Consider the following 20948-nt stretch of genomic DNA (forward strand, 5'->3'; position numbering starts at 1 on the left):
ATGAGGCAATAATAATTAGTTCAAATAAAGTATCAAAAGCAAGAAATCATATGGTTTTATTGAACAAAAATGTTAAAATGTTAAAATACAAAGTGTATTATAAACAATAGAGCTAATGCACATTACGCATAACAACAAAGGCCTGCAGGGGGCGCAGACGGCCTGATGATTGTTTTTACACATTACTGTGCGATCTAATCCTTGTTTAATATTGACCAAGCACCATTTAATTCAAATGTCCACTTAAGCTTTAATATTTGGCCATTTCTTTAGGACAGAAATGCTATAGCCACTGTAATTAAATGAATATGTGGACATCAAAACCTAAACTCAGAGTGAGGGTTTGAGCTTTTATTTTGAAATCGCGATGTATTCTCCTGTGTTTGCGTAGATTTATAAATGATTTCCTTTACAAATCTGATGAAATGGCGCACGTTGCGTTCCCAGATGAACCTTGTAATAAACCCAAACTCACAACAACATGCAGAGACGGGGTTTGAGAGGCTCCTCACATGTAAATGATAAGGAGCAGCTGTGTGAGGCACGAACGTAACCTACACGCATGTAAATAATTAAAGCGCATATACTATATTAGAACTGCATCGCATATAATTATTTAATTAAATCGTAGCATTTGTGAATTCACAATTATGCTTAATTATGATTTTAAATCGGTTTGATATATCATGCAGCCTTGGAAAACAGTCTAATAATGTGTTTTATGGATTATCGTACGTGAAATGCGCCACTTCCGGTATTTTGCCGGTTAGTCGACGGGGGCAAAATGAAGTCGAGGATTTAAAAAAATAATAATCGAATAGTTGAATAAAATCAACAAATCGCTACAGACCTAGTTCGGTGTTTTCTTGTCTCCTTTTACAATCATGGATGACTTCACACAGCCTTTCAGTGAATTCAGGGATTGCATTCCTTGCAAAGAAATACATGCATTGCTGCTTTGGAACTTACCAGCTGTCTCAGAATGTAGGATAATGTCCTGCCTACCTTTTGAAACTTTATCTGGGTCTTTGTCCAGTTTCCATTAAAATGCTTTCTAGGTAAGCAGCATACTAAGTTTTGGATTTTTTCAGCCAGTTTTAGTGGGCAAAATCCAGTCATTTCAACAGGAATCCATGCAATCTGGAATTGCATGCAAGGGTTTTGATTTTGCAACTGGTTCAAGCTGGTCAAACAAATTTGCTGCACTGAGCAACAGAAAGCTGCTTGGTTTGATAAAGACTTCTGTTTGACTTCTGTTCATGCATCGCTTCACTGCTGAATATAGACAACAGACCTTTTTTGACAGCAAAACATTGAAAAAAATGGCACTAATGTATCCAGACTAAGAGAGCAAAGGGTTTTGGTTAGGCTATTAAAGTCTGTATCTGTGTGCTTAAAAACATTAAGATATACGTCTTTTGTTCTAGAGGGCGAGTGAAAATAGTGGTATTATCGAATATGATACACACAGGTCCACTTGAGATTTTATTAACAGTATTTGTTTGACCATTACCACTTGAACTAAATTAACAGTCGGTTTGGAAGGTCTTGCATTAGTTGCATTAGTTTATTGCATATGAAACCACACACCTGTAAAGCATACTGAACTGAAGTGCATGCCAAGAAGTCTCTTGAGAACTGCATTGCGTAATCAATGTGAATTTTTATAAGTGCCGTCAGGCTTGCACAATCTTTCATCAGACAGTTCTCCGGAAAATGCTGAATTATAGTACAATGATTTATCTAAGTGTGTAATTCTCACTTAGCCAACCATTTTACTTCCAAAACTAAGCTTTGAATAGAGAAACGGCAAACCCTGGAGGGACAAAAAGCATTTGAGAAAAGAAATGCATCGACAAGAACACATTTCGCTTTGCATTGTAATAATGTGTCAAGTAATAAGAGTGACAGTAAACAAACGTGGCCATTCACGCAATGCTCCTTTCATTTAGATAATTAATCGCTAATTACAAAACAAAAGGCTTTCGCTATTCATTAGATAACAGCAGCGGGACTGTATGAAAGGTGACATACAGGGTTAAAATGCCCTGATAAGAAATTACACTCTGCAATGCTAATTTTGAAAGCCCTGTGTGACGCCAAGAGTCTAGCTGCGATGTTGCCATGACAGCTAAAAGGCAAAGGGAAGAACTAATTAATGAGCTCAACGGCCGAAAACCGTGATAAATTACAAAGATGAATTACATCTCCTGAGGAGAAGACGTATAGCAGCACTCGCAGCACAAGAGAGTACAGGGAAAAATCTTGGAAACTTATGATTGCATTGCATTTAATGAAAGTGTGGAAAAATCAGTAAGTTAAAGATTTTTGATGGCTTTATGCATAAACTGGGGGTAAAGGATTCAACTTTTTTTTTTTCTACTGCTTTTTATTTGTTTTTTCCCTTTACAGAGAAGAAAAAAGTATATATATAAAAAATAATAGGAAAAGCAAAATTCCTCATTTTCTTTTCAAAAGCCAGTAAGGTCAAACAAACAGAAACTACAAACAAACAACAGATTGAGTTTTCCACAAGTCCCTTTTTATCCGCAAGAGTAGAGTGTCACACAAACAAACCAGGACTTCAAATCCCCCATAAAACGTTTCAATTAAAAGTTACTCTGTGCTAAATTAGGTGAGAGACTTTCTGTGACATTTGCTGTTGGTGACAATAAATGCGTCAATCACATTGTTTTTCTCCTCTTGTAATAATTAGGCTACAGCTGACGGAAAACAGGCCACATTTATCATTGTTTCGTCTCTACTTATTTCATCTATTTGGAAAATATAACAAAGGATTTGCTTAAAAAAAGTCATTAACTACTGCTTTCGATATTTGTTTTTAAAGGGGTAGTTCACCCAAAATTTTATTCTATTATTAAGTACTCATCCTTATTTCGTTCCAAGTGGTTCAACCGTAACGTTATGAAGCTACAGGAACACTTTTTGTGTGCAAAGAAAACAAAAATAACGACTTTATTCAACAATTTCTCCTTTTCCGTGTCAGTCTTCGATGTGGGTTCAAGAGAGTACCACAACACATTTTTGTCCGTAAAACACAAAAGGAGATGATTTGAGGAATGTTCATGTTGCTGTCTTTTATACAATGAAAGTGGATGGGGACTAGGTCTGTCAGATGGACAAAAAAGCACCATAAAATTACTTTAAATTTGTTCTATATGACATGCACTATGTAAAATGATCCTAATTTTAATGGTAAGAAGACTGTCTTATAAAAACCTGTTAATTGGGTAACAATAAGTTCCGCTGCTCTATACAATGAAAAACTGAAATGGGACATTCCATGTGATTTTACAGTAAAATACTTGTAAATGTACAGATTTTGGGAGAGAAAAAGAGTATTATCTTATAATTTACAGTGAAAAAATAACATAAATTGACATTCACATTGACAGCTCACATTTGATATTTTTTCATTGAAATAACTATTTCCTTTAGTTTTTTTTCTTATTAGTTATATGGTTATCAGTTATGTTGTATTATGTCATATTAAATTACGTATATTATATATAATTTTATTAATTTTATGTTTTATACCAAGTAATATACTATGATATACACACACTAAGTAGTGACCCCAAGTGTCCTCACTTCAGCATGATGAGGACAGAACAGATGGAGTGGATGGGAAGCAGCACAGAATGACCCAATCCACAGGAAGCTAGCAGTCAAATAACAGCCTGCAGAGAGAGAGCGCGTGAAAGCAGATATGTGCTACACAGGGCCACTTAGGCTTTCTAAGATCATTCCTCTCAGGCGTTAGGTTTTACCGATTCTGGTTAAATTGGGTCTTTCAGCCGCACGCTGGAGAGCAGTTCGATCTCTTGCAGTCTGATCTTAATTCAGCAACCAAAGAAAACAACAGCGGAAAGAGAAAGCAAGCAAGCAAGACCTCTGATATGAGCAGCACCTTCAGGGAAAGTGGAAGTTTAAATAATTGGTTGTTGCTATCACAATTGCCGGTTTTGGTCTGGTTCAGTAGATTGAAGGTGAACTTTGCACTAGAGCTGGGCGATTTGGCAGATACTGTATGTGATATTTTGCTGTTAATATAATGCACTTTGTCACCCATGAATACAAAAAGAACTTCAGTGGTTTCTGTGAGTTAAAATGTTGATTGAATTGGAAGGTTATCACTCTACACATTACCACTCTAATTTTCATGCAGTTTTCCATGAGAAAACATTCTAATATGCCAAATTGATGCTCAAGAAACATTTCATATTATCATCAATGCTGAAAACACAACACATTTTTGCAGTGTATCTTAGTATTTTGTTTGTTGTTTATAACATTGTAAAGACTTTTCTGTCACTTTTCATCAATTTAATGCATCCTTAAAAAAAAAAAACTTTCAAAACTTTCAAACGGTAGTACATAAGCTATATACAGTACACATAGGCTATAAATACTTTTTACCACAAACTTTCTAGGCTAAGAAGTTTATCAAGTTCTTTTCTTTTTTTTCTTCTTTTCAGTAAAAACCACTTCTCGCAAAGCTCAAAAGACAATATGGCTCTGAGAATTGGGGTTAATAAAAGCTGGGTGGATGAGATATGAAGATATTTAACTTCTTTGAAGATATTTACCTTCCATCTGCTCTTGCTTCAACCATGAGGGGATTCAACCCAAGAATATTTGATTTAATTTGGGCCATTAACAGCATTACATTACATTACATATCCTGCAGTGAGGCACGTTGAATCCATTACGTGTGGACTTCAACTCTACACTAATAGACTGTCTGTGTGTTTGTCTGTGCATTCATTATATCCTTAATGAAGGATACATTTATGAAAGACCATGAAACAGCTTAAAAAATTAAGTACACTGATCAATCATGCTCAATAAGACCAGGGACAATTCTGTAATGAGACGGAATTTAGCTTTAGCCTTCAGACTCATCATGTCTGAAAGAAACCCGATCTTGGACTCAAAGAGATGGAGAATCACTGTAAGTGCCTTGGTTTAGGACAAATCTGGAGTAATACATATTAAATGTTAAGAGGTATGGGAGGCGTAAATCATGGAACATCAAACCAACAGTAACAGTGTTGAATAGGCCAAACTACGTATGTATGTATATATAAATATATATATATATATATATATATATATATATATATATATATATATATATATATATATTAGTGATGTCAATCAATTAAAAATATAATCGTGATGAATCACACTAAACATTAAACATAAGTCATAAGTTTAAATCTTAAGCTTAATACCATCTTTCTTATAACTAAAGGTGAGTATCAATTCTACTGATGTCTCTATGAATTTTTTCCCCATAATGTTTAACCATTGACTATAGCCATTCAACATCAAAAATTGAGAGCTATCAATTTGAATATTTATTAGACTTAATAACAACTTATAATTTGTGAACATAAAACAATCTCCACATAAACCCACTATAATAAATGTCATATTTACCTACCTGTGCCCTTCAACAAGTAGGAAATACACAGAAATTTAATAAAATTATCAAACACTAAATTCTAAATTATATATATATATATATATATAAATCCTCTATTTCTATATATTTCCAGAAACTGCATTAAATACATATACATTTTTTTTCTTTTTCTTAATTTTATATATATTAGATTAATTGTGTCTTAACTCAAGGGAAAAGTCTTCTGATATAGACACTCCTACACAGTCGCAGTGAGGAATGATGTAAGTTCGGGGAGTGAAGAGCATCAGCGCTCATTTAAGGTGGTGGGAAGGTTGGGAGAACATACTGTAACTCTTGAATTGAGTAAATGATGATTTAATTACATAGAGAGTTTTTCCAAAGCTGCTTCAGCTAGATGTTTCCTCCATCCAGCAGCTCTGAGACCAGCTTCCCTTTATGTAAACTTTCACACACCCAAAAAAAAAGTGCCAAATGCGAGTACTGAGTTTCTTGCCAGTGCCCAGCTGGTCTTAGATGTGGACAGAAGCCCTGATACCACTTAAATGGCTCTTTGCTCTGAGGGAACATCATGCTCCATTACATCCAGATCCATTATTTTACTCCAAGACTCCAAGTTTTTTTTTCCCCTCACCCTTTTTCTCTCGTTTGTGGAACTGGATGTACTGTAGTAGACATCAATGCAAGGCAGACTGATGGAAAACGTCTGATACGATCAGGAGTACAGAGAGAGGAACTGCTGGCCGTGCTGTACAGGAGATATCAAGGCGAGGAAGAGAATTAGAGACGGAGAGCGTCAGAGAGACAGAGGGTGACCAGAATGAATTGAACAGATAACAGTGACAGGATGGGAATGAGATATTGGAGCGTTGATATTTAAAAAATTGAAGAAGAAGAGTCAAAAAATGTCAAGTAAACGGGAATCAAAATGGGTCATATTTACTTAAATATATGCTCCTGATCTTATTGCGTATGATTCATTGGTTCAAGTTATTTTAATGAAAAGTACAACCCAATCAGTTCTGTAGAAATAAGATGTCCCCATCTACGGAATTTAATTAAGTAAAACAGGACGGAATGCGGTTATTTTTATTTAATTTTTTTAAACTTTAGTCTATTGTTATTTTAGTATTACTTACAGAAAATACTATAAGTATTTATAAATATTTAAACTAGTTTTTATTTTTATATTTGTCAATTTTTAATTTAATTTTAAAGTTTTAGTAATTTATTCATTACATTATACACACACACACACACAGTTTATACATAGATATAATTGATTTCAGTACTTCAACTTTAAACTTTTAAAATTTTATCTCAAATCTGAATTTTTTCAGAAAACAATTTGTAATAATATTATGCCGAGTTCACACTGCACGATTTTAACCCTGATTTTCACTCGCTGACAGGTTTTGCGAAATCGCTGACAAATGCCCCAGATCGGAGACAAATCGGTGCTCATTCTCGCAAGTGATAATCACTCAGTGTGAATTATCAAAGACACGAGAGAATCGCCAACGCATCGCCCGTGAAAAATTTGGCTGGCTAAATATCTAGACCTATCCGCGTTTCAAAATCCTGCTATGTGAAATGAGTTCTGAGTGAAAAATACATCGGTGATGACCTACAGCCAATGAAAGAACAAGATACAGGGCAGCGGGAAGTTCGGGGATTGTTGGTGATTCTTCCTATTGTAAAGTCATGCAGTGTGTAACCTCCAGTCGCCGATCCATCGTGCAATGTGAACACAGCAGCAACTGAATGCTACCCCAGATAGTCCTGCAGTGTGAAAACAACGGTGATCCAACAACTTTGAATATCGTGCAGTGTGAATTCGGAATTAGTTAATAATAAAAAGCCTCTCAAAAGTAAACAAATCAAACTGACTCAATTTACTTCGTAAAAGCACTTTCTGGTCCTGATGTGAACACTTCATCAGTGAACAGTGAAAAAAAAAAGAAGATATTTACAAAATATGATTTAGATAAGCAACATTACAGTATATGGACATGATGTTTCCCTGAATATCAATATCAACACGATTGCAATGTGACACTGATTTTATACAATAGTATTTCAATAAACAAGAAGTTAAAATTAAGTGACTTAGATTTTAGACAAAATATTGACTGTTTTTGCTCAATTTCGCTGACGAAAATAGTTCCGATCAAAGCCACAGCAGAACTGTTGTGTGTCTCCGAGCAACACACAGCGGTGTTTTGTTACTGAATGAATAGAGTGAGTCAATGATTCAGTGGCCCATTCATAAGGATAGTCACTTGCCTCGTCTCTGAATGAATCAGCCATTTGAATGAATTGGTTGAATGAATGAATAAATGACTCACTCATTAAAACAGACACTTGCCGGTGGTTTAGTCATATTTAAAAGTATCATTGCATTTTTTCAACATTTCTTTGTATGTATAAAATATATGTAAAACATTAATCTTATAAAATTATTTATGCAATTTTGCAATGTAAATGCATTTATGGCACCTCAGCTTCATCAAACTGTTTGTGTAAATGCATCTAATTCCACTTCAGATGCAGCTTCCGTTTCCTCAGCAGTGGAAAGATAATACTAATTTCATTTGAGTGGTAACAGCTCTACAGTTTCTTATTATGCTAACTGAATTAATTGAAACAAAGTAATAATTTGATGTGAAAGATGATGCATTTAATAAGGTTAGGGGGAAAAATATGACCATTTATAAACATAGTGAGAAATGACATCTGTTTTGTTACATGCAGCAACTCAATTTAAGTTAATTATTTCTTCCTCTTTCCAGTCACAGAGCACTTCATTTTGAGAGTTGTTTAAGTGAGAGAAAATCTGTAACTTATTCCAGATTGGGGGAATTGTAATGTTTAATTTTTTTCTTTTATTATGTAAATAATTGTTGCATTGAAATTTGCATAGATTTTTGTTTGTATATGCTGTCAATTATAGTTCTTAGAAAGAAAATCGGAATCTGCAAAAATCGGTATCGGCAGGTCACACTTCCAAAAAAATCGGAATCGGCCAAGAAAATTGCAATCGGCGCATCTCTACTCAGAAATACATCACATAATAATAATTTTTTTAAAAAAGGTTGAAATACCCTTTCATGTTGCAAACATGCTCTTGTAAATGATTATGTCCATTAAAATAACATCATACTCTCAACCACATCTTCCAAAATGACTTATTAATACCTAAACCAACTGGCTTCATGGCGTGTGAATAGAGATGTGCGTGAACTGTCCGCATGCTGATCTTTTTCTCCACTCCGAACAACAATTTTGTCTTAATCCCCTCCGGCCTTCAAACCCCAATCAAATCTGCTGGCTGGCCGTAAGTCTCTCTTTCGCTCTGTTTAATTAAAACTGTGACAGGAATCAGTGACAGAGGAGGGAGGGTGCAATTTATAAAAGTGACATCTTTCTGCAAGCGGCGGAAGGTTGACGCGCTTAGCACTTAGCATAATTAAAAGCGTGAACAGGTAGGAGAGCACTATGGGTGGTGAGGACACACCAGCTGCTGGGGTTATAGATTGAGACCTCAGGCTTTCAGAAAGGCACGAAGTGGACGAGAACACGCTTCACAAAAGGCCTTATGAGATGATAGCACTTAGCTTAGCACAGAGCAAAACTACACAACTTTACTATACTATAGTACATACTATACAAAACCAACTATGCAGACTGACGTTAACGTGATGCTAACTTAAAACAGCAAAACAATACTTTTTTTAAGAAAAATAATTGGAACAGTAATTTAATATAATTACATTCAATCCCTCTGAAAAGAGTTTTCTTTTTTGCTTTTGTAGCAAAAACTCAACATACAACTAATTCTTCAATAGTCTGACATTATCATGTTGCTAAGCTAGCGCTGCAAAAAAATAAATACATAAATAAAAAAAATAAACATAAATAAGTTTGAAACAGTAATGTAACTTGATTAGGTTCTTTGCCTTGGTCTTGTATATTCTTGTTTGTTTATGTAGCCAAAACTTGATTTACAACTGATTTTCTTTTACTGTCTGACATTAGCATGTTGCTAAGCTAATGCAGTAAAAATGCTAGATTTTTAAAAAGGTTTTAGAACAGTAATGTAATTACACTCTTTGCCTGTGAAATGAGTTTTCCGCTTATGCAACCAAAGCACAACTTATAACTGATTTTTCAATAGCTTGAAAAAGCTATTAGTAATAGCTTAGTAGCCTAAGCTAAAATTAAAAAATGCTAGATTTTTATTTTTTAAAAAATAGATGATTACGAAATAATTATGATCTTTGCCTCCCAAATATTTTCTTTTTTTCTGCTTGTGTACCCAAAACTCGATTTACAACTGATTTATTTATTATGTTGCTATGCTAATGCTGCAAAAATAATATATATTTTATAAAATTTTATTAGGATTTGGAACAGTAATGTAACAATGTAATTATTCACCTCTGAAATGTGTTTTCTTTTCTGTTTATGAACCCAAAACTCGACTTAAAACAGATTTCAGTAGTTAGCATATAATTACATATCACTAAAATAATGCTGCATATTGGTTTAAAAAAACCTACTTTTCTTTTTTCTTTTGGAATTTCTTTCAGCTAAGCTTATTACAGTGTTGCAATCTACAAAGTTGTGAATGCCATTTGATGTTGTCTTCAAGAAGCGAAACCACACAGATATTAAAATCGCAATGAATTTTCCATATCATGCCAATGATTGAACTGCTCTCTTTTTTTATTCAGGTCCCAGTGTGGCTTGCGGACGGTTTAAATAAGCTCCTGATGTGAAAAGCTGATGAACGTAATAATGGCAAATAATGATGCCAATCGACAATTTCAGACAAGCAATTAATCAAGAAAACGCTGTTCAACTGTATTGTTGGCTAAGACTGATTTTGCTTTTCAAGGATGACATATCTGCAGTCGGCAACTCGCTTTAATCATCTACAAGACACAGTTTCTTAGTATTGATTTTGAGGGGGTGGCAGGAGGCAGATGTGGTGCAAACAAGCGAGACATTGAATAACTATCAAATAAAGCTGGACCGATAGAAGCGGAAACTAAAGAGGAGGAAGACTGCTTTTCTGGGGCGGTCTCTTCCTCTCAGGAGAGAGCATCTGTTGCCGTATCAAAGGTTGAGAATCCTACCATCATTGGCGTTTTCATGCTGTTTTTAACAGATGGGATTACTATTTAGTTATGGCTTCTACCGTCCATCTTGACGGGATGTTTTTAAGCAAAAATTCTGGTTATTCTGGAGAATTCTGTCCATGTTCTAACAGTTTCAGACCCAGAAACAACATGAAAGCAGCATAAAAACAAAGGTTAAAAAAGGTAACAAAATTAGTTAAAAATTCTACACATCTTTCTTTAAATTAAAAAAAAGAGGTCACAGTGAGGCACTTACAACTGAAGTGAAGGTGAAGCTTATTTTATGAAAGCCTTTACATACATTTTTCTGTTTAGTATTTATGGCATTATGTGCATTATTACTTCATTATTACGGAGATACTATTATAGTTATTAATATTTTGAATCAGTTTATATTTTTATTTTTGTTTTTCATTTTCATTTTAATAGTTAATTTTGCGTTTTTGTGCTTGTAGTAGTTCTGCTTTTAATTTTATTTCAGTTTTATTTTAGTACAAATTAAACTACATTAAAATGAGAAATTAAGTTTTTCATTTAATTTCAGTTCATGTTTATTTTAACCTTTTCATTATCATTTTAATAGTTAAGGTTTTAGTAATTTTGTGTTTTGTCATTTTTAGTATTTTTTTTCTTCAGTTTTACTTATTTTAGTGTTTAGTACATTATATAATATTTAATTATATTTCAGCTAACATTTATTTTATTTCAAGTAACATTTTTTATTGTTTTAGATTTAGTTAACGTTGATAACCCCTGTTATATAATTGAAAAAGTGAGTATTTTATGTTTAATATTTTAATATTTTGTTTTATTTCAGCTTTTTTATTTCAAGTAACATTTTTTATAAATGGTTTTAGTTAACTATAATAACCCTGGTTATATTATTGAAAAACGTTAATATTTTATGTTTTAAGTTTTTAATATTTTATTTTATTTCAGCTAACATTTTGTTTTATTTCAAGTAATTTTTTTAATGGTTTTAGTTTTAGTTAACTATAATAACCCTGGCTACATTGTTGAAAAATTGAATATTTTATGTTTAAGCATTGGCCCCATTCACATCCATTGTCAGTTCCTCACTGTAACCTCAATCTTTCTTTTTTAAAGAAACTGAATGACGTGGAAATTTATTTTGTGCTAATCAACATTATGCCACAAATCATGTTGAATTAACTGGAATATTCCTTTAAATGCATCTACGAACAACAATGCAACATTAGCTTAAAGACCCCATGACATTTATATTTGACCAACTGATACAAAGACAGCAGGAAAAAGTGATTGAGTACAAACTCCTGCCCCCGTACATAATCAGAAACCATATGACACACGTCACCCCCCAACAGAGCCGTCTCTATAACATTCCTGCCTGAGAGCAATATTCCTCTCAGCTCCCGCTGTCTGGCCCTGATGAGCTCTCAGCGGTGGGGCCAAATAAGACGGCATATAATAAAGCACTGAGAAGGCATGTGTGCTTAAATATAACACTGCATGTGCTGGAGTGAGAAGAGATAATAGTTACCAGTGACGATTTCCGTTCCTGTCACACTACACTGCAGTCTGGATAACATTCATCACCATTTGCAGCATGCAGACAATAGACTGGATGATGTACAATGCATGCTTTAATGGAGTTATAATCCTCTGCTGCCTTCCCACTAGCATAATATTACTGAGAGCCACAAAAGACTAATGAGACACAAGCAAAACAGAGATTTACAGCCAAGATTTTGACTTTTTTAATGTTTACATTTTTTTTTTTTTGAGATTTTTTAGCAAATCTCAAAATTAATATCCATTTTTCATACGGCACATCATCATTCACTTGTAGCATTTAAAATGTCTGATTTTAGCTTTTAATGTTCCATTTTATTTATTTTTTAATCTTTTTCTTTTTTATTCAGAAAAATGTTAATTTTACTATCATCCATTTGTTGGGTTCTCAACAATAGCATTTTATTTTTAATAATTCATTTAGAAAAAATAGAAGAGAATTTTAATATCATTCATTCGTCAAGTTATAGGCCATAATATTTTAATTTAATTTTTATTTAGAAAAAAAAAAAAATAGTATAGAACTTCAATATTGTTCATTTGTCAGGTTATAGGCCTTAACATTTTATCTTTATTTTATTTAGGAAAAAAAACCAGTATAGAACTTTAATATTTTCCATTTGTTAGGCTATTGGTTATAATATTTTATATTTATTTTTATTCAGAAAAAAATAGCAAAAGACTTTAATATCATTCATTTGTCAAATTATCGGCCATAATATTTTATATTTATTTTTATTTAGGAAAAAATCGTATCAAACTTTAATATTGTTCATTTGTCTGGTTATAGGCCTTAACATTTTATATTTAATTTTATTTAGAAAAAAAATAGTAGATAACTTTAATATCATTAATTTGTTAATTTATCGGCCATAAGGTTTTATACTTATTTTATTTAGAAAAAATATATAGTATAGAACTTTAATATCATTCCTTTTTTAGGTTATCAGCCATAGTATTTTTTTTTCATTTCTTTAAACAAAATAATATTGAATTTTAATATTATTAATTTTTCGGTAAAAGGCCATAACACGAAAATAGCTAAGTTTATATAACAATGGCCAGAATTTTAATAGGCCTATTGGTTCATACTTTAACTTAATCAAAGTGTCCCGTTTCCTAATTATAAGAAATAAGTAATTATTTTATACTTTAAAGAATTTAAAACGTTTACCCTAGGGTGGGGCATTGCTACATGGTTGCAATTTTTTTAACTTTTTTTTTGTTGCCTGGAAAATCAGAAGAGTTAAGCACACTTCTTCTCAACAACCCACATGATTTGAGGTATTCACGTCTGTAGCACACATCCATAAACCTAAGTATGCACAATAGTGAGAGAGACGTTTGCCTTAGTCTTAACAAGATCCAATTTAAAAACGGAACAAGGTCTCGAGGGGAAAAAAACATAGTTTTTGGCAACAAAGCTTTATGAGTAATATCCTGATGGTCTAAATCATCATTTTTCTGCAGTATTTCACACTCTGAGCTGTGAAAGAGTAAATTGACCTTTTCAGTAAAATACGGTTTACAAGCACCGCCACTGCTAACATATAAAGGTCTACTAACTTTAATGTTTATGCCACTTTATGAGAAACCTCTCGCAAACAACGGTACGCAGAGCCTGGAAATGTCTTCGCCTTAACGCTAATACTTATTAATCCATTTTACGGCGTAGCGCTTACTCTCCGACATTAAGCTTCAGAGGCTTTGCAGTCCGCATCCTGCTCAATAGCTGTGGTTTATGACGGCACTTTATATCGATTTCTGAGGTGAAACTGGAGATTTAATTACAAAAAAATACATTAAGTGTCTTTTTCCAATAACCTGGCCGTCAGAACGGCTGCCTTCTGTGGCCTTGTTGCGTTAACTATTATTGAGCTCATTACAGCAGTGTTTCCGGTCCATTCCGTCCTCTTCAGGAACTCACTGTGACTGCTTTACAGTTGGAAAGTTTCTAATCAGCCCTATTCCAGAACTGACCTCCACAAGATCTGCGGAGTCAGGAACGCCAGGGCCATCTTTCTTCCTCCAAGCTATTAGTCAAAGTCACGTTAGCCCATATTTCACCTTGGCCTCCAGCAGCTGGCCTGAACAGCAGTCTTCTTTGGAAAAAGGAACGGATGAACGAGCGCAAATCAATTAGTTAATTACAGAAGGAGGTTGGGCTGGATGTGTTTGAAACTGTAATTGTGTTGAACGTCAAATGTGGTTGGGAATAACAGCAGCAGATTAAACAATTCTTCTCAGGTCTCTCTTTATTTATAAAATCATACTGAAATCATTTTTAAAACACTTTTCCCTAATGATATGATAACTGTTTTGTGGTCACAATTATGAATATGCGACAACTGATTTAAACTCTGTTTTGAATGGATGTTTTGATGTTATGTAGAAAAATGAATAAAAAGTTGATTAAAAAAAAAAAAGAAAGTCTGACGGCAAGTAAAAGTAAACGATAAATGAATGAGTGATCTTTATGTACAGTCATGCCAAAAGTATTGGCACCCTTGGTAAATATGATCAAAGAAGGCTGTGAAAATTATTCTGCATTGTTAATCTGTTATTTAAAAAATTCACAAAAATCTAACCTTTCATTGGAGAATAAGAATTTCAAATGGGGGGAAATATCATTATGAAATAAATGTTTTTCTCTAATACACATTGGCCACAATTAACGGCACCCTTTTATTCAATACTTTTTAAACCTCCATTTGCCAGTTTAACAGCTCTAAATTATCTCCTATAATGCCTGATGAGGTTAGAGATCACCTGACAAGAGATCAGAGACCATTCCTTCATCCAGAATCACTCCAGACCCTTTAGATTCACAGCTCCATGTTGGTGCGTCTTCTCTTCAGTTCACCACTCATTTTCTACAGGGTTCAGGTCAGAGGACTGGAATGGCCAGCAGAAGCTTGGTTTTGTGCTCAGTGACCCATTTTGTGTTGTTTTGAGGTTTGTGTTTGGATTATTATGCGGTTGGAAGATCCAAACATGGCCCATTATAAGATTTCTAACAGAGTCAGTCACTTATTGATTTTTTATCTGTTGGTATTTGATAGAATCAGTGATGCCATGTGTCTAAACAAGATGTCCAGGACCTCCAGCAGAAATATAGGCCCACAACATCAAAAACACAGCAGTATATTTCATTGTACACATGGGGTACTTTTTATCCCTGTGTTCACCAAACCCATCTTGAGTGTTTGCTGCTAAAAAGCTCATTTTTTAGTTTCATCTGACCATAGAAGCCAGTCCCATTTGAAGTTCCAGTCGTGTCTGATAACTGAATATGCTGGAGTTTGTTTTTGGACGAGCGAGGAGAATTTTTCTTGAAACCCTCCCGAACAACACGTGGTGATGTAGGTGCTGTTTGACTTAAAAAAAAAAAAAAGGTTTCCTGACCCCGAGACTCAACTATTTTCTGCAATTCTCCAGCTGTGGTCCTTGGAGAGTCTTTAGCCACTCAAACTCTCCTTCTCACCGTGCATTAGGACGATATAGACACACGTCCTCTTTCAGGCAGTTTCGTAACATTTTATGTTGATTGAAAATTCTTAACTTTCACTGCTCTAGCTCTTTTCGTAAAGCCACTTCACTAATTTGTGAAGCTCAATTATCTTTTGCTGCACATCAGAAATATATTCTTTGGTTTTTCTCATTGTGATGGATGATTAAGGGAATTTGGGCTTTGTTTTCCCTCCTATTTATATTTCTGTGAAACAGGAAGCCATGGCTGGATAATTTCATGTTCATAATCACGCTGGTGTGCTCAAAATTGTAAATATGAATGGGAATATACTTCAGAGATATTTTACTTATAAGAATTTCTAGGTGTACCAATAATTGTGTCCAACGTGTATTTGAGAAAAACATTAATTTCATAATGAGATTTTCCCCCATTTTCAATTATTTTAGTTCAATGAAAGGTTAGATTTTTGTGATTTTTTAAAATAAAAGATCAAAAGGATTAATAATGCAGGTTTATTTTCAGAGCCTTCCTGAATCATATTTACCAAGGGTGCCAATACTTTTGGCCATGACTGTATATCACAGCCACTGAAGGTGATGTATACGTCTATCTTTAACAAAACACCATGGAGAGCCGCTTCTGGGACGCTTCTGAAACGTGTTGCAGCACAGCTGGTATAAACACAAGCATTGACTAAAGTGGCCGCGATCAGCTCCTGTGGCCATGTCGGAGCCATAATGTAGTGTAAATAAGGGGTTATCCAAGCATTAATGGCAAGGAAAGCCCCTTACTTAAGAGCGGCCACAAATTAAGTGTTTCTTGGAGGTTATAGCATATTAAAAAATTATCATGTGATTTTTACGTATGCCAGGAGACCTGTAAATGCAAAAAAACAGTTTCCATTGCAATATATATCTTTTTCGAATTGCCTGAAAAACCACCTCATGAGAGCATAACTTTTTTGTGATATATGGGAGTTTTTGCGAAATTGACCTGTTTCCATTACCCTTCCAATTCGCGCAATTTGAAGGGTAATGGAAACGCAGCAGATGGGTACAGATGCACTGTTGAAGCTCATACAGTATATCAAAAAGGTAACATACTATTGCTGCGCTATTATATAACCTACATCAAACCAAGAGGAGGAGTAATTCAGCCCTCATCAAATCTTTTGGCAAGTCAAAAAAGTGGTAACGCGGCAGAAATGCCCGAGCACTAGCTTTTCACTCCAAAAACAAGAACCTGAGGCAATAAGCAACTTTAATTTCATCTAAAACACAATTAAGAGACTTTCTGTCCACAAAGATAATGCACTAATTAAATTCAATGCATGCAAAGTAATAACCATTTGAGATAATTCCATTGCCAAGGAAGACGTTTGGAGTCCCAGCAGATGAAAAATGGCAATAAATAAATTACCCACCATTAAATACGTTTTGCATATTGACTAGAAATTAGGAAGTGCAGCGAGACACACACTGCGGTACAGACCTTCCCTCAACAGGTTACCCAGGCAACAACATGAGAGTTCAGACGGCTGAATGTGGAGAGAGTACAGACAGTATAGATGCACCCATGCCTGACAAATACAGCACTAATGATACATTAGAAAGTCCAAACATCACATGTGGAGCACAATTCTATTGATTCAGATTTCACTGAAAGATTTGAGGTAGGATGCTTACACACATACACACACCGTTCTTTTATTTATTTTCATTACAAAGTATATTACATTTCTATTTCATTTAACATACAATGTAATGAGCTAAATAGGAGCTAAAATAAAAACTGCAAGTAGTGCAGAATCTGAAATATTTCTTATTAATTTGAAATAATTTAAATAATTGTATTAATAAAAAAAAGGTATAAAATTCTAAAAATCTGTAGTCACTTTAAATCAGATTAGTCAGTTTTAGATTTTCAATTAGGAACCCCACTAAATATATAATATAATTAATATAATATAATATAATATAATATAATATAATATAATATAATATAATATAATATAATATAATATAATATAATATAATATAATAAATAATAAATGTTAAATAATATAATATACAAATATAACAAATGTAATTATATTATATATAAATTATTAAATATTACATTACATTTGAGTTACATTTATATTATCTATAAATATTTGTTCATATTTTAAATAAAATATATAATACAATAATAAATAAATAAATATAAAATACAATTTCATTTCAATTAAAAACAAATGTTAAATAATATGATATAAATACGTAATTTATATTTGTAATACATACATCAATTTGTTTATATTTTACACATAATATATGACAATGTAAATCTAAAATAAAAATATTAAATACTAATAATATATTTTAATATAATATAACAATATAACATCTAACATAATATAATGTAATATAATATAATATAATATAATAATAAAGTAAATGATATATAATATACACTGCTCAAAAAATTAAAGGAACACTTTTTAATCAGAGTATAGCATCAAGTCAATTAAACTCCTGAGATATTGATCTGGTCAGTTAAGTAGCAGAGGGGGTCGTTAATCAGTTTAAGCTGCTTTGGTGTTAATGAAATTAACAACAGGTGCACTAGATGGGCAACAATGAGATGACCCCCAAAACAGGCCACTGACATTTTTTCCCCTACTCATCTTTTCTGACTGTTTTATACTAGTTTTGCATTTGGCTAGGGTCAGTGTCACTACTGGTAGCATGAGGTGATACCTGAACCCTACAGAGTTTGCACATGCAGACCAACTCCTCCAGGATGACACATCAATACGTGCCATTGCCAGAAGGTTTGCTGTGTCTCCCAGCACAGTCTCAAGAGCACGGAGGAGTTTCCAGGAGACGGGCAGTTACTCTAGGATAGCTGGACAGAGCCATAGAAGGTCCTTAACCCTTTGACACGTACGATCACACCGGTGTGATCAGTCTTGGCTGGTCCCTGAAGTGTACGATCACACCGTTGCGATTAGAACGTTCAGTGCATCACGTGATCAACTGCTGAATTCAAATCTGCTGTCGCACTTTGGCTGGCGCAGAGCCAGATCGTGCTTGTCATATTATCACAAATATTCAGTTTTCAACCATATAATTCTTATTTTAGGTTTCAGACATTTAAATACACATACGTACTAGCAAAACCATACATTGATAGTTTGTAAAATACGCACTGATGTCTATGGAAACGGCAATAATGATCCTTACAAATATAATCTGACGACATATTTTATTGATATCATATAAAGATTGTGTAGGTAACTATAAAGTTTACTCTGCTCTTCTCCCAGTTTACGGGAGACTTACTTTAATGTCTTTTGGGAGGAGAGGATGAATTTACATGTTGTAAATCCCCCGCGAACTAACATGGCGGTGCCCATCACCCGTTATAGATCAAATAACACGGTCATTATAAAAGTGTTTAAACTAACAAATTCATTTATTTGCACATATTTCAGAATTGGAATATCAGATATTTCATAATATAGTGAGCATGTTTGCGAATATTTAAATGTAAAAAAATTAAAATGTAAATAAAAAAGGAAAAACGAAATAAAAGCGATCCATGTGTCATACAGAGCTATTGTGGCTACGTTGTGTCACATGACAAGCATGACATGTTGCCATGGAAACAATAAGGCGATACATACTAAAATAACAGTTGCCTAAAAAAAAAACTCACGCTGGGGGCTCAGCTAGAATATTTTAAACTCACGTGTGAAAGGGTTAACCCATCAGCAGGACCGGTATCTGTTCCTTTGGGCAAGGAAGAACAGGATGAGCACTGCCAGAGCCCTACAACATGACCTCCAGCAGGCCACATGTGTGAATGTCTCTGACCAAACAATCAGAAACAGACTTCATGGGGGTGGCCTGAGGGCCTGACGTCCTCTAGCGGGCCCTGTGCTCACTGCCCGGCACCGTGGAGCTTGATTGGCATTTGCCATTGAACCCCAGTCTGCCACTGGCGCCCTGTGCTTTTCACAAATGAGAGCAGGTTCACCCTGAGCACATGTGACAGACGTGAAAGGGTCTGGAGAAGCTGTGGAGAAAGTTATGCTGCCTCTAACATCATTCAACATGACTGGTTTGGTGGTGGGTCAGTGATGGTCTGAGGAGGCATATCCATGGAAGGACGCACAGACCTCTACAGGCTAGACAATGGCACCCTGACTGCCATTAGGTATCGGGATGAAATCCTTGGACTCATTGTCAGACCCTACGCTGGTGCAGTGGGTCCTGGGTTCCTCCTGGTGCATGGCAATGCCTGGCCTCATGTGGCGAGAGTATGCAGGGAGTTCCTGTAGAATGAAGGAATTGATACCATTGAATGTCTCCCACGCTCGCCTGACCTAAATCCAATAGAACACCTCTGGGACATTATGTTTCGGTCCATCCGACGCTGCCAGGGTGTACCTCAGACTGTCCAGGAGCTCAGTGATGCCCTGGTCTAGATCTGGGTGGAAATACCCCAGGACAGCATCCGTCGTCTCATTAGGAGCATGCTCTGATGTTGTCAGGCATGCATACAAGCATGTGGGGGCCATACAAACTACTGAGTACCATTTTGAACTGCTGCAATGAAATTTCAGCAAAATGGAGCATCATTTTGCAGCATCATTTTTTCACTTTGATTTTCGGGGTGTCTTTGAATTCAGCCCTCTGTAAAAATTGATAATTTTCATTTCCATCAAACGATGTGGCATCCTTTCGTTACTAACACATTACCCAGTCCATATCAGTATAGATATCCAGCCTGATATTTTTCCCCATTGAGATCTGATGTGTTTTCAAAGTGTTCCTTTAATTTTTTTGAGCAGTGTATATGTCAATGCACAGAAAAAGCATTTATTTATATGGCATTTGCACAACACATTTTTGGACCCCACTGTCATAAGGACGATGATGGAAACCATCATGTCAGCTAAAATGCATGATCCCTCATTTAGCTTTCCAAATTTTGCCTCTCCTCCCAGGCTTGAGCTAAATATGGAAATGGGTTAACTCTACCTGGGGGGCCATTGTCACTGCTTCAGGCATCCAAATTAGGATGGCAAGTTGGTTAAACGTTCAGCACCACTTGTGGATTGGATTGCGGTCATGATTGCATAATGGAGCAGGTGGATTCTGTGGCTTCATTTGTTTCCATGGGGATCTTCAGCACTGCAAACAACAGCATGAGCACCACGAGCCGCTGACACAACATGTCTTTAGCATGGAGAATCACTGGCGCCAAGAAATGACACCTGCCACTGGCATTAGCCCTATGAAGAGACCACCTATAGACATAATGAAAGCCAGAGCCC

General features: G+C 34.8%; 1 protein-coding gene across 5 annotated transcripts in view; it reads right to left on the reverse strand.

The window, feature by feature from the left end:
• The window catches only part of immp2l (inner mitochondrial membrane peptidase subunit 2), a 105489-nt gene that overhangs the window by 48909 nt on the left and 35632 nt on the right, over positions 1–20948 (reverse strand). Inside the window, exon 4 of one of the 5 annotated variants that reach the window (XM_058767831.1) lies at positions 5584–6200. The exons of the other annotated variants lie outside the window; for them this stretch is intronic. Coding sequence (XP_058623814.1) covers positions 6083–6200 — 118 coding nt within the window. The 3' untranslated portion in view covers positions 5584–6082. Of the gene's footprint in view, positions 1–5583; positions 6201–20948 lie in introns of those variants that run through there. 5 annotated transcript variants of the gene reach the window in all.

This window comes from Onychostoma macrolepis, chromosome 25 (genome assembly GCF_012432095.1).
Source record: "Onychostoma macrolepis isolate SWU-2019 chromosome 25, ASM1243209v1, whole genome shotgun sequence".
Classification (NCBI taxonomy): domain Eukaryota; kingdom Metazoa; phylum Chordata; class Actinopteri; order Cypriniformes; family Cyprinidae; genus Onychostoma; species Onychostoma macrolepis.